The following is a 15,856-nucleotide window of genomic DNA, read 5'->3' on the forward strand; positions in this document are numbered from 1 at the left end:
GTATCATCCTTTCAAAATTAAGATATTAAGCATGTCAAATGATGGTTCTTATCACATGGAAGTTAATAAAGAATATGAACAGCTGTCGGTTTTATCAAGAAATGGCCAGAGTCACCTACATATATTAATAAAATGAAATTACAACTATTCATTTAGCGACTGCTCAGTTATGATGGTGCTGAAAAAAGTGACTTGCAACTGCTTCTCATATAACTATTGCAACATTCCCATGTCACAATATGAGTGCTTAGCAACCTGCATTGTGCATATATTGGATTGTTGCAGGATCCCAGGCTCACGGGGTGACCATTTGCAATTTTTCCAAATGATTTTTGACAAGCAAAATCAATGCGGGAAGCTGGATTTACTTGGCTGTCTGATTTGCTTAATGACCATGGCAAAAGAGGTCATAAAATCAGCCGTGGTCTCATGATGACTCATTGCTTAGCGATGGAACTTCTGATCCCAGCTGTGGTCATAACTCAAGAACTACCTGTATAATAATTGTGCCATTTTCCATGAGTCTAGTCACAATTAATCTTCATATTTAGAATATGGCTCTGCTTTTATGGTTACCACAAAGACTGCATCAAATAATGTAATTCATTTATGAACCCATTTCTTTCTGCTTGTTGGGAAAGACCAAGTTTTTATATTCTCTCTCTCTCTCTCTCTCTCTCTCTCTCTCTCTCTCTCTCTCTCTCTCTCTCTCTCTGTCTTTCACACACACACACACACACACACACACACACACACACACACACACACACACATTGAAACTACATACAGGTAATGCAACCTACTTTTCTACTGCAAATGGATAATGTTTTGATACAAAACACTGAGTAAGCAAAAGAGAAATATGTGCCATTTGTTTTCCATCACCAAAAATTTTCTGAAGAAAAGAATAGTCTGTTTGTTCTGGAAATAAATTAATATTAGTTCTGGTTCAAGTAACTAATATTAAATATAAATCATCCAGGCAGCAATGTTTAAAACCAAGTGTGACAAATGAATTTTGCTGCAAAAACATGTTAAGAAATATAAATGATGTGCAGGTTTATTGCAATACTAGATACTTCCCAAGCTTCAATTTAAAACATACATACACACACACACACAAGCCCATTTTGTGAAATGGAAATGCTGTTTTCCATGAATAAAGACCTGTAAATAACAACTGCCTTCCCATTATAAACTTCCATTTACTTGACTGCATTACTCTACTACTTCATAGCTCAGAAGCATGTACTTGGGTATTACAAATTTATTTAAGGTTTCCCTTTCATGAATACAAATAATATCCTATATAATAAAAGAGGCATATGTACTTTTTACATTGAACAAGATCTCTCATTACACAATGCAGATGAAGCTGCTGAAACATTGCTACATAATATTGAGGTGATTTCACTAGGACTCTCCTTTCACCCTTAGCATTAACTATCAAAAGCCCTTGTCTCAAATTCATAGCAAGATAAAGTTTTTTTGTTTCTATGTGTGAAATTATAATGCTATTGCATATCACTTTGTTACTGCATTTTAAGGACATTCATAACCAAATACAGAAAATAAATCATTAAAAGCAAGATTTCTTCAACCTCACCTTTAAGTCAAAAGCTCGAAGGAAATAGAAACAGTTCACAGAGAAGTTTGGGAAGACATAACATTTGTTCTTACAGACCCTTCCCCGCATTCTAGAAATCAGGAACTAGGAAACTAGAATTTCAGCAATTGGCTAATTCTGCTTCATGTTAAACAGAGCTATCTCAGTTGGAACATTATAGCATGGTTAAAGGTAAGAACAATGTAGGAAGAACTTGTAGCATGCCGTCACTAAGAAATCAAGTAGTATTATATCTGCACTAACTTCTGAACAGATTATTTAACTAGCATGAAATTTTAAACCAAAATTGCAGTGGTGGGTTTCTCTGAGTCACATAATTGTAGCCCTACCTTATAAATATGTCCTTTAAGAACAAGGAGATATTTCTAAAAACCCACTAATCTTTAATAGAGCTGTGTGAAGAGTATTAACTCTTAAAGATACAGTAAAGCAGCCACATCCTCTGGAATGCTCATTATCCAATTGTTTGAAGGTACAAAGGTAGCAGTGACAACACTTCAATTCAGATTACCCTGTAGAGACAGCTGAAGTCTGTCGTCAAAGTAACTGTATGAACCTGCTAGAGCAGGGGTCCCCAAACCCCGGTTCATGAACCGGTACCGGGCAGTGGCATGCCAGCAACTGGTCTGCACAAACAAGCAAAGCCCATCCATGAGATGCAGGCAGCATACAAAACCACACTCCCTCTGGTCCGTGGAAAAACGTCTCTCCACTTAACCGGTCCCTGATGCCCAAAAGGTTGAGGACCTCTGTGCTAGAGGGCTTTGAGCAGAGGTGCTTTGTTTGCATAACAAGGCTTTGCAAAACAACTTTGTCAACTGTTTTGCTGGATCTTCTTCTTATTGCATTATCAGCAATAGAAAACAATTGAACTCATGAGCAATTTGACATCACAGCACCACTTAATTTAAACAGCCAATGAAAGAAGCACAAATCTTTACAGCAATCTGGAGGATATTCTTTGGGACAATGCCCACTATTTACTGTGTTCCAACATAGCGGTGTCAAAACAATCAAATATCTACAATGAAACGATGATACAGAAAACAATTCACATAACTCCTTAATAACACTAAATCACAATTGTATTGCTGAAAACAATTAAGGGAAGTACTGGATTTCTTGGGAGTCTAGTTGAAATAAATAAAGCAGCAGCAGCAGAAGAAGAAGTGGAATACATAATCCAACAAACTAATAAACGCTACAAAACTTGTAAAAATGAAAGTTTCTGCAGTTTATGAAAGAATGTTTTGTTCCCCTCAGCATAGGAAATTTATTATTATCTAATAAATATGGAAGGTATGAAAGTTAAATATAGGATATCTTACATTTTGTTTATTCTGGAAAAGGCATTAAATTAAAAAAATGTAATTCTTCAGTAAGAAAATTATATTATGGATGATAATTACTCTAAAAATCTATAGAAGTTCAAAAATGTAGCAAACATAGCATTTCACAGCTGTACCAAATTCTGTTGTATATGGTTTGCAAAGATTGGACAGGAGAAATCACTTCATGTAGAAAGCCACAAATATATAGAAATTCTCAAAAAGGAAAACAAATACATGACATTTTGCCACATCTATTTACATAAACATTTATCAGAATGGACACACTAATTAATTACATGATTCAAGCCGTACCAAAACAAAACAAAAAATCTGAGTAATTTAAAGGCTAATGGAAGCACTGCTTGCTGATAATTCTTCATTCAGCGAGAAAGCTTGTAAACAATTAAGATATATATTTTTACAATTTATAGTCTTAGGAGAAAATAGATTTCTGGTTTGTCATCTTCATTTGGCTTGGTGTCTAAAAGAGAGTCATCTGTACAAAACCGGTCACTGTATCCCAAATGCAAAGATGAGCAGGCACCTTCTGGGACCCCTCTGCGTTCTAGGTCTTCTGTGTTGAAGTTATCTAGATAGCTTGCTATATAAGATCCAGTAGAATGCCTATTGATATGAGGTGGTACTGGGGGCTTATTTCGAAGGACTATGCCTGCTACATTACTGCTAACATTAGAAGGTTTTTGTTTATTGGCTTCTTGTCGTTCCTTGGCACGGCTAGCGATATTTCTCACTCTACTCTGACTTCTGGATGACAATTTTCTGACCAGCATTTTGGGGCAGTCATCATTTTGTTTAGAACAAAATGACTGGCAACTCTCTTCTTGATCAAAAGACACAAGTTTTCGCAGTTGTTCGGTCAGAATGTCTGTAGTCGATGGTTTCTTGGCCTTCAGAGTGGCCACCATGTTGTCTCTCATACCAGAAGTAATAAAACCTCTACTAATGTATTTGTACTTGCTCTCAAAATTGCATGAGATATCTTCTGAGGTTAAGTCACCAAGACTTTTTGATTTGCAAGGGCTCTGTTGCTTTTGAGCTCCAGGAAAGGGTGAAGGCACAGTATTTTGGGGCTTAAGAGCAGCATTTATGCTGGTTGTTTGAGGAATGTTTAACAATTCATTTTGTACATCTTGCAAACAATTATTGTACAAGAGTTCAAACCTCTGCTGGCGTGGGTATGGAAAATACTGATTGTTATCATTGTTAAACTTTAGATCTTCAACTAGATTTTCACTGTGAAAGTCCATGCTCTTTAGGGGTTCACCTATAGTTTTGTTATAATATAGTGTATCCTGACTTTGCTTAAGTTTCAAAGGAGAAGCAACTTGGCTCATATCTTCTATCTTATATTCGAAAGCGGTTATCAAGAGGTCTTGTAACTCCCCATCAATTTCCATTAGACTACTGCCTGTAGAATTTGCACAAGTGACTGGGACAACTATTGTATTCTGTATGTCAGAAGTATAGGAGTTGCTATTGCTGAGAAATTCCCAGCTTGTTCCACATTTTCTTTTAGGATTTGCTTTCTGCATGGTGACAGGTGAAACACAGGAAGTGTTTACACAACTATCTTTTGCATCCTTGATTGTATCTTTGCAAACAGATGTATCCATTAATGCCGGCTGAGAAACTGGAGAAAGAGAAGCCTCGTGGATAATTGTGTACAGAGAACTCCCTGCCGTCTTAGGGGTGGATATCATGGTATTTTCTGCTCTTGAACCAGTTAAACAAGCTGAACCAGCTAATTTTAAGGTTAAGGACTTATCATCCAAAATGACGCTTTGTTCATTTAGTGATGTACATGGTAGATGTATGCACTTTAAAATATTGTTTTCTTTATTAATATCAGAGGGACTTGAAACAAGAGTTAAGTCAATTTGGTCACTTGTGACATCAACTTGTTCTATCAGCTTTGAGATAGAATTATCCCTATCTCTCACTTCAGCTAGAGAGACCTCATTAATCAGATGAGAAATGTCACTATCTGGTATAGCTGGTGTACAATTAAAGTCACACACATCATAAGAAATAGGAGGCGATGATTCAGCTGATGACACATTAGTTATTGTTGTATTTAAAATTGGGTAGGATTCCATATTAGCTTTTTCATCTGCTGGAGGAAAAGAATTTCCTGCTATTTTCCTCTTTTCTTTACAAAATGCAGTTATCTCCAGTGTCTTTGGATCCAAGCAGCTTTTGTCGTGTTTTTTTCTTTCAAGATCTTCCTTTACATGAACAAATTCGTTGGGAAGATTACTTTTCCAATACTCGGTGGAGAAATAGGTTTCAGCTATCCCAATTGCAAAGTTTAGGTTCTCTCCTTTTTCATCCGGACAATATGTATCACTTTTACCAGACTTGGGTACATCTTTCTTAGGCAGGTGTGAAAACTCAGTAAAAGATGAATTGTTCTCAGAAGAGGTGATGGTTTTCTTCATATTTGTACAGTCCTCACTTATATTGTTTCTGCTTTCTGCTAAATCAATTCAAATAGAAAACAAAAACAAAAATTTAGTTATAAATATTATCTTACTTGCTTATGATTAGTCTATCCACAGAGAAATGGAGAATGTAAAATCAGTCACAGTTGTGGAAAAGAAATTAATTATGTGAGTGTGTATTTACTATGAATTATCCATGTGATGTGAAGAAATGGAAAAATATATAGTGGGAGGCATTTCACTGAAGTTTTTCTTCAATGCTTTATTACATCACTGCAATCATGATGTAATATTTGTATAAAGAAAGTCAATGAGGTATCATAATCTAGACATGTGGAATTACCTTCAGCTGTATTCCTATTCAGATTTGTACTATAAAGGAGCATGACAAACAAAGACAGAATAAAATAGCTCTGTTAAAACACCATCTGTAAACAAGAGGCATATTTATCAGAACTCTTGAATTATACACCCAAAACTTGCACTCCATGCATCAGCAAGATTCCTGTATTGTTAATAATATACAAATATTTTGTTTTCCCTTTACCTATAATACGAATTAAAATATATGCTAGACTGCTCTTTATAGCTTTTGTGAATTACCAAACACTTTGCATTAATATGGAGTGGAAAATTTATTGTAATAGGTGCAATGTATGAAGGACATTAAAACTTATGTGAAAAGGAAAGACTGGTTCAATACTGAGCAGAGAATAAGACAAGAATTTATGATGTTCCTTGGCTGTGTAAAGTATTGATGGATTAATCTATACTGCAGTTACTTGAGCTACTTCTTCTATTGAAAGTCTGAGCTCAGTGCATTGAAAACCTAGTGCTGGTGGTAAAAACAGAAGGGGGTTGTGGGAATTGCAAATGTATATGTTATTGGTTGACACTTTGAATGATGTGCAGTGAATATTAGCTAGATTATATAACAGAGCAGCAAATATGGGTCTGAAAATTAATGTAGACCAACAAAGCTACAGTTGATACATAAAATGGAATAACAATTGGAAGTTGTTTAAGTATATGAAGGAGAAAAAATAGAGCAAGTAGATTAATTTATATACTTTGGGAGAGTGTTTAGTAAAGATGGGGAAAGGGAAACATGCAAATGCTGGTAAAAAGATAATGGATGGGAGTATTTAATGCATGGTATGTGGTCTGTTGTAAAAAGAAAAGTAACAATGGCTCTGATTAGGAGCATTCTTCTGTCCATTATGTTATATGGAATTGAAAGTGAGATATGTCAGACGAGATATAAAAACAAGTTGAATGCAGCAGTAATGGCATATTTAAGATGGTAAAACAATAAGAATGAATGAATGAATGAATGGGTAATGAATGAATGTAGATTGATTAGAAAAGTGAGGGACTAATATAAAAGAAGTGCAATTAGGTGATTTGGTCATAAGGAGAGAACGAATGAGGATATTTCAAACGAAATATATGAAAGAGTGAGTAGTAAAAAAGGAGAAGACCAAGATTGTAGTGTTGCATGGAGTTAATGAGACTTTCAAAAAGAGAGAGGTAAAATGTTTACAGAACAAAAAGCAATGAATTGATATAGAGGAAACAAAGATGGTTTGCAAGGATAGAAAAGTATGGAGAGATACAATAAATAAAGTTGTTTTGAATTAAATTTAGTGAGATTTCCATTTCTATCTTGAATTTAATTGATTTTGCTCACTGCTCATCATTTTTCTGGGCTCTGCATCATGTGTCTTATTTCAAAATGAAATAGTATGTTAGGTGTATAATCAGGTATGGTGTTTACTTATATATGTCCGTACATTCTAGCAGACTAATTTCCAAGCAACATGCATAGAACTGACTTGAACAAAAATTCAAAATGTCTCCAAATTATTATCCTGAAAGCCTCCTAGTGGGAACTCACCGGATGTACTTTCACTTTTGATAACTTCAACAATTCTGCTAGCATCCTGGTCTGGTGGTGGCAATCCTGCCAGGAGATATTTTTCAACTGGCATGGAGATGGGACGCAATTGTAAACTTCTGCTTGCTTGCCTGTAACCTCCTTCCTTCTCTTTCAAGTCCAACGTCTCAGATACACTTTCCTTGAGGTCAGTGGTCTCTTGAAAGCCAATTTTGCTTTTTTTCCTGCCCTTTGCTGGAGCGCTGGCTGTGCGTCGAAGGATTCGGTCCCCGAGTGATCTTTTTCGAATATAATGAGTGCTGTTTTCCATTGAATTATGTTTGGAGTTCTTATTAAAAAGCCCTCGGAGTCCTATTAGTTGCTTGTTCTGGAAAAAAAGAGAAAATGGGAGAGGAGAAAAGATTTACAGTTTTTTGGGAGTGAAATGGCCTGTTTTACATAAAGGAATTTCTAAATTGCTGTATTTGCACACATTATCTGAGCAGTGACTGATAGGAAAATCGCAAGCAAATCAAGGAAAGCTGTCAAATGAAGCAAGTCTACATTTAGCTGATCAAAACAGGTGAAGCTCACCGTGAATTCATGCACATATTAGAAAAAAAAAGGAAGCAGCTTGCCTTGAAGCAAAAGAGGTTTTACAAGACACTTCCTAATTGCACATGACAAGCTTGCAAGACATTTCCTTGGGTGAGAAGTTAGCCTGGCCCAAAAGCATATATTTTATCACATGGGACCTTCAAAGCAGCAGCACAAACTTTCAAATGCTTGATGAGAAATAAAGCACTATGGCAGTAAGGGATCATGCGACTCAAAAAGCCTCCAAAAAGGGAGCGGGGAAAAGGCACCCAGCCAGTGCAAAATTGCATGCTAAATGAAAGCTACCTTTGTGGCTCCTAGAAAATGCATGATAGTATAACTGGGATTGAGGATTAAAGGACTCCACTGAAAGGAAAAAAAAAAAAAAAAAAAGCAGAAATGTCGAACTCAATTTCTTTATTTGGATCACAAGAAAATATGCATCTTATAGTAAATTATTATTGCAGATAAATGTCAGGGCTGCTTTTGACATTCCACTGCTTCCTTCAGGTGACGGTTGCAGTGTCCCAGGATCATGTGATCCCCTTTTGCAACCTTCAGACAAGCAAAGTCAATGGGAAAGCCACATTCACTTAACAACCAACTTAAAAACTGCAATGATTCACTTAACTACTATGGCAAGAAAAGTTGTAAAATGGGGCAAAACTCACTTAACAAATGTCTAACTTAGCAACATACTTTTTGGGCTCAATTGTGGTCGTTAAGTCGAGGACTACCTGTACAGCCTTCCTGTTAAGATTTCTACTTCCTGGAGAAAATTTCCTTTTTGTTGTTGTTAGTTGCGAAGTCATGTCCGACCCATCGCGACCCGATGGACAACGTTCCTCCAGGCCTTCCTGTCTTCTACCACCTTCTGGAGTCCATTTAAGCTCATGCCTACTGCTTCAGTGACTCCATCCAGCCCCCTCATTCTCTGTCGTCCCCTTTTTCTATTGCCCTCAATCTTTCCTTTAAATCTTTAAATCTTTCCTTCAAAGCAACATATGTCAAGTGTTCATAGCTCTCTTTCTCATACACATCTGTAAATTATGGCCCGAAAATAAAGATGACAACTCATGAAGGACCAAGTCAGAGATTCCTTTGCAAAGCAGCTACATCCCTAGCAATCTTCAGGATGGCTGTTAATAACTAATGGGTAGCATTTCAAATGCTGCAAAGTTGTCTGGCTAATCTCTGTACTCAGAGCATTCTAAAAAACAGAGAATAAGAAACTTCAGGGGAGAAGATTTCTTAACATTTCTTCAAGCTTGAAATACCCATCTATTTTTGTATTCTTTTAATAATGATCCAAGTCAAGAATCAGAGTTCTAGATTCATGGAGCAATAATACAGGGAGGTGCACCAAGCAAAAGGAAGAGAAGCTCCTCAAAATAAGAAACCAAGAACTCTCTCTCTGATCTTTAAGCAGACAGGGGAGAAACAAGTAAAAGGAGGACAATGATTACTAACATCAGCACTAAGATAATTCAGTGAACTAGGCTGTTTAAGGAAGCAAGGAGTCCTGTGATGTAAAATGGATTAATGAGTGCATCCTAGAAAATGTACTGTGCAAAATCTGATTTTATCAAATTGGAGAGGGCCTCCTTTGCACATTGCAATGCTGGAAAGTATTTTTTGTTGGTTTATGAAACTGAAATTGGCTGAAATGTGATACCATTATTGCCACAACAAACTAGAGAATCTCTGGTTCTTCTTCTCTCTTGAATCATTAAAATAAAGTTGCTTGAAACAATTAAAACTGCATATTTAGGCATCAAAATCATGAAGCTAACTGGAAAAAGTTTATTATTCCCAAATCATAGGTTGAATTCAGATACAATGGTAACCCTTACTGAACCACAGTTAGGATCAGCTGAATCCATTTAATAAATAATAAATCACAAGATTCAATCTTCTTGTGGCTGCACCAAAGAAAATGTGACATACAATCCTGAAGTTTACTGTGATTTACAGCCTAAGTAAATCTAAGTCTGAATTTACCTAGGCTGTCATCTTTAACAATAAATCAGAGTTCAGAATTATAGCTAAATATAGTCAGCAAAGATAGTCAATAGTTTATACTGTCTTTCATAAATGCAACTGCTTTGCAATGATAGCAACTCAAGTACCTTAAATATTGTTGCTGGGGACACAGAAAATATCAAAGTCATTTCAATTCCTTATTTGCAAACTAATGCTTTCAACTGGCCAGTGTTTTAGATTGGGGAGTTTTTTGTAGCTCACTTAGAAATACCAAAAATTGAACAGAGGACTATCTGCATGACATGATAGTCTATTGTGCTATGGCCCCTAAGCAACTAAAATATTCTTTTTTAAACAGAAATTAAGAAAAAGCAGTTTGCAAAAATAAATTCTTTGCCATTTTAAAACTTAAACTAAGTTTTAAAATTTTCCAAATTCATAAACATAAGAGAACAGCAGCAGCTTTGCTTTAAAATTGATTCAAACTAAGCACAAAGCAATTATCTTGAAAAGAAAGAAATTCCAGTGAAGAAGTATTTTTGCAGTTCAATTAGAAATGAGTGCTAAATCACCCCAATGAGGCTGCCCCTAATTTTGCATATTAATCCCAAAATGGGAGAATCAATTTAACTTTTTAAATAAAGACATGGATGTGATAAGAAAAAGTAGGTAGGTAGGTAGGTAGGTAGGTAGGTAGGTAGGTAGGTAGGTAGGTAGGTAGGTAGGTAGGTAATAAATGTTCTTATAAATATTTGGGCACAGTAATTTTCCGAGCAGCAAAATAATAAATTATTTCATATCTAAGGTAAGCTAGCATCTATTAAGACGCAACTAATGTCACTTACTTCAATTATAAGCACAAAGAACAATTCATGGCTTTGAAACGTAAGTCTGATGCCCTCCAGACTTTGGGAGTGCCAGTATATTGGGAGTGCCAGTATATCTGGAGATACGGCACTGGTGAATTGTATCTTAAGTATAAGAAACTCAGTCAAGATTTGAACATACTTCAGACATTTTCACTTGGAAATCAGAAGGCTGAAGAATGCTAATGTCAGTCTTAACTGTTCAGTGTGTAGAATGAATACTTATCTCTTACCTTTCCATAAATTTCATTGATGGTTATATGAACAAAAATTGACGCTTCAGTCAGTCCTTCTAAGTAAACATGACGATAACCTGGTGAAGGTGAACATCATCAACATTAAACATTATATTTCATAATTAAAATGCTATCCTGCAATTGTCAACGCTGCTAACATTGGATGTTCTTGCTTTGACAACAGATAGAAATGTAGCCATCTTTTCTCTATCGCTTTTAGAGTTCGTTGATGCTGGGGGGGGGGAGAATGTGGATGAGAGTCCAGCTAGTCATAACAATAATAACTCAGCCGTGGGAACCCAAGGTTATTAGGTCCAGAGTTGATAGAAATTTGGTAGTCAGGAAAGATGGGGAAAAAGCCCGCACTTCAAGTTAATTGGGGAATGTGATTTATAAATGTTAATTGGAGGAGGGAATTGCACTTTGCTACTTTGTGCCAGGGGAGGGGAATTCAGTTTTTGGCTTCAACTATGTAGTGCCGATACTTTGTTTCTTGAATAAAAGATTTTTTAAGGAAAACAATGCCTCGAAGTTCTTTTGAAGAGATTCATCTGTTGGAACCATGACAGCAATGTTATGTGTGGAATAGTTCACATGAGATGCCAGACTAGATTACAAGGTTGGGTACGTATTCTGCTGGAGAGAAGTTCCCTGAAAATGAGCTCCCGCACAAGTCTGAAAGATTGGAAGACTAAATCTCTAGTCCCAATGACCGATCCAGATTGGATCCTGCAACATTATCCTGGGCACATATATTTGGCTTCATTCATGAAGGTTGGGTAGTTTTGGGTTCAGGGGTGTTATGGGAGCTCAGTCGCTATCTTTGCATATGGAATAAAGCTAGTGCATCAAATGAAGTCATAATATGATTTGTTGGTTTCAGCATCATGTTATATAACCAGATCATATTTTATAGTAGCATGGTGTAGGAATCCAGCAATGACAACCTAATAAAGGACAAAAAGGATGATTAGATGATGGAAACAAATGAACTAAGAAAAACGTCAGACTCAACCTGCAGGTGTGAGGAGTGTGAAAGTGTATTTTTTTAAACAAACTATTATACAATTGGAAAAGTATGTTTTAACTAAAGTAGGTTAGCAATCAAGAGTTTCAGCCATTTTTTGATTCTGATTAGCTCAATCTGGGTTAATGAGACTAAACTCTCCAAATTCAAATACAGCATAGAACTGCTTGTTCTATACTTGTTCATTTTCAACTTGTTGCAGAGAATGGAAGGATGGGTGTTTTAAAACCTGCAATTTGATGAAGATTATTTCTGTAAACTGATATGCGGTTCTGCTATCTTCTAAATGTTACTGTACAACCCCCAGGAACACCAAATAGCATCTCTAATAGTGCAAGGCAAGGGCATGAATGCAAAATATAGAGGTTAAGCTTAAATATTTATTTGATTTGTTAAGAGTTACACCCCACCTTTTGTATAGGAGCACAAGGCAGCATACATGGAGTTTTTTCTTATTTTTCCTTCACAACAAACCTGCAAGGTAGATTGACTGGAGAATGATTGCCCAAAATCATCTAGTGAGCTTCCGTGTCTAGTTCGGTGCCTAATCAATACACCACAATAGTCTGAACTAAACTGAACAACTAGAAATAGGAATTCTGGTTGAGAAGATTTCTGTGCTGATTTTTACAAATCAGAAGAGAAAGAACAATTAAGATTATTTTTATTAATTAACACACTGTGCAACATTTATTCAATGAGTGGACTTGACTAATAAATATTATCAATAGATCTGCAATCCCAATCTTAAGTGGCTATAAAAGACTGCACTATATTAGTGAAAACTATCTTCACACCAATCAACATACAAGGTCTGTCCTTCTTAGGTTTAGTTTTCCATCTCAGCAAGGGTAATGGTTTTTCTTTGTTTGCTCTACGTAATTTTTTTCCTCTCAATTCCTTAAGAGATATGAGGAACACAACTGGAGTTCCCACACCATAGACTGTGAAAAGATATTCATTTCACCTGCTAGTGAAGCAGCTAAAGAAAACAGAGAAAAGCCAAAGGACTCACCAGGCATCAAGCTGCTAAAAGTCACAGTTCTTTGTCCCACAAAATCTCGGCCAATGGGGTCATGATCCCAGACTAGAAATCGAACCATTGCTATTTCAGGCATGTGGATAGTGAAAGTCAGGGTTTCTTCCCAAACAGGATTGAATCCTATGAAGAGCAAAATATATAGTACCAAATAGCACGGTACCATTAATAAGAAAGAATATGTATTATTTCTGATTTACAGATCAATTTACAAATCATCTGCACAACAAATTGAAGAGAAATATTATTTAATGAACAACTGGTTGTGTACAAATAGATAAAATCTTATGACATGCAATAAAAATATTCCTGCTTTGGGTTATTTTAATTTAAATCACTTGTAAATGCATTTATATAGAAACAAGCTTAGTTTATTTTAAATTAATTTATATATAATTGTATCTCATACTTTCATATTAACATTTAAAAAATCCTAAGCATATGTGTAACCTAAAACATTCGTGCTTTGTTTCCAGCACCAAAAAGGAATGGCAAGCCAAATGCATTATCTCAGCATCTCCATTAACCCTACTGGCTGAATTTTGACTGACTAACCAACTGTTCCATCCATTTGCCTAATAGCATCCAACCACCCACATTATTGGCAGGTCTAAGCTACAACCTAATCCATCAAGATCAAAATTTCTAGAACCTGAGACTTTCAAGTGAGAATCTCTGGAGCTCCAATCCAGAACAGACGGCAAAGAAGAGGGAGTTAGGCTGGAAAATAAGGCCATTCCATACCCTAACTGAAATACCATTTTTATCCAGTGTCTTTTGTCTGAGAACTGTCTCCTGCTTGGAGAACTAATATTTAAATACTCCCTCTTCCCTCCCAGAATTGGGTATGACAGGAATTGGGTTTGGCTAGTCTAGAGAAAAGAAGGACTAGGGGTGACATGATAGCAGTATTCCAATACCTGAGAAGCTGCCACAAAGAAGAGGGGGTCAAATTATTTTCCAAAGCACCAGAAGGCAAGATAAGAAACAATGAATGGAAACTAATCAAGGAAAGAAGCAACTTGGACTTAAGGAGAAATTTCCTAACAGTGAGGAGGACAATTAACCAATGGAACAACTTGCCTTCACAAGTTGTAGGTGCTTCATCACTGGAGGTTTTTAAGAAAAGACTGGGCAACCACCTATCTGAAATAGTATAGGGTCTCCTGCTTGAGAAGGGGACTAGAAGACCTCCAAGGTCCCTTCCAGCTCTATTCTGATTGACTGAGATTTTTTTTTCCATATTTTTCCATTTGTTCTAAACCTTCTAGTTTAAAACAAGACTGGGCAACCTTTGGTAGCCCTTAGCCCTCATTTACAGAACTCAATGTGCCAAGATATCATGACAACAAAATTGAGAAGCAAAATGGCTGAATTTTGTCAACACAGTTTTTGGTGAGAAACTTAAAAATAAGAGTAGGGATATAACAGCAAGGCTCTAGGGGATGAAATATCAATAGCCTTTTGACTAGTATTTTTCTTAGGGTTTCCAGATTGTAGGTCATACTTTGGGACACTTAATACCTAATCAAAATGTTACAGAATATGACTTCATTTTATAGCTCTTATAACAAAAGCTGACAAAAGTTATATTTGTAATTCTTAAGGACAAAATGTTGCTTTAATACTTGTCCTTCCCCATAGAATATGCATTTCTTTTGCAATTGACTGTGATTTAGTCAGTTGCATTGAACTTTTCTGTTCAGATTAGTCAGATTCTGTCTCAGTTCAAAGGCTCTCATTTTAAATATGAAGCAAGTTGTTTATTCAAACATGAAAAATATTTCGGCTAGGCTTTTGAAGAAACTTCTTCATTAGTAGTCTTTATCTTATCTTATTAATAAGATTAGAATTTTAATGGTAATTGCATAAATTACTATCTGGTTGATAGTAATTCCTCCCTCAGTGAAGGTATCTACATAAGAAACTTATTGTCATGGATGATATTGTTTCATTCTATGGTTGATATGAGGAATAAGTTGGACCAATTAATATTCATGGTCTTCTTTGGTAGCACGATTAGCAGAGACTTACAGTTTAATCACTTCTACAAAGGGCTTTTTGGAATCTCAACCAAATACTACATTCTATTGTTCAGTATTAGTCAACAAATAGACACATACAATAGTATAATGCTGCTTTAATGAAGATGATAAACCAAAATATATCCAAAGCTTTAATTAAAAAATAAGAAGGATAAAGAAGCTTCCTATCTAAACCAAACCACTTAATCAGAATGTTTGGCTATAATATGAAATTCTAATTAATTTTAGTCTACTATATAAGCATAAACAAGCTAGATTAATATTGTGGTTTTATGACACCAGGTTGGAAAACTGGTGGTTCTGATTCTATCTTAGGCATAAGCCAGCTGGATGACTTTGGACCAGTAATTCTCTCTCAGCCTTAGAAAGAAGACAACAGCAAACCACTTGTAAAAATTTTGCTAAGAAAAATTTACAATGACTAGGGACTAGTTCAGGTAGTTACCATGACTTGAAGGTATCCCTCCTCCTAAGGGCAGAAAAAAATAGTAGTTTTTGCATTCAAATTACTATTCATTTATTTCATTTCTGCCAACAATATATTGGGCCTAGTAACTTTAATACTACTTTATAAAAATCATGTATCTAAAGGCAACATATAACTTGGGAAGCTCAGAGCTTCTCTGTAGGGATTCCCTCCATTACTGGGTGATTGGCATTATTGAAATCTCAAATAGTGGTCTACAGATTTATCTCACGACCACAGAGCCCACACGTTGTATATGGTTACATAAATGTAGGAAAAGATGAGGCAAAGCCTGGTGGTG

General features: G+C 35.9%; 1 protein-coding gene across 4 annotated transcripts in view; it reads right to left on the reverse strand.

Annotated features, from left to right (window-relative positions):
- Positions 1-1,252: 1,252 nt before the first annotated feature.
- Positions 1,253-15,856, reverse strand: part of PLCH1 (phospholipase C eta 1) — a 161,950-nt gene continuing 147,346 nt past the window's right edge. For 2 of the 4 annotated variants that reach the window (XM_039330627.1, XM_039330628.1), the window contains exons 20-24: positions 13,021-13,167; positions 10,976-11,055; positions 8,200-8,259; positions 7,318-7,684; positions 1,253-5,455 (exon numbers count right to left, since the gene is read on the reverse strand). In XM_039330627.1, the coding sequence (XP_039186561.1) occupies positions 3,384-5,455; positions 7,318-7,684; positions 8,200-8,259; positions 10,976-11,055; positions 13,021-13,167 (2,726 nt within the window). In that variant the 3' untranslated portion in view covers positions 1,253-3,383. The remainder of the gene's footprint in view (positions 5,456-7,317; positions 7,685-8,199; positions 8,260-10,975; positions 11,056-13,020; positions 13,168-15,856) is intronic. The other 2 variants (XM_039330629.1, XM_039330630.1) reach the window with 2 other exon arrangements.

The sequence above is a fragment of the Crotalus tigris genome, unplaced genomic scaffold, assembly GCF_016545835.1.
Source record: "Crotalus tigris isolate CLP2741 ecotype Arizona unplaced genomic scaffold, ASM1654583v1 scf7180000024430.1745191, whole genome shotgun sequence".
NCBI lineage: Eukaryota > Metazoa > Chordata > Lepidosauria > Squamata > Viperidae > Crotalus > Crotalus tigris.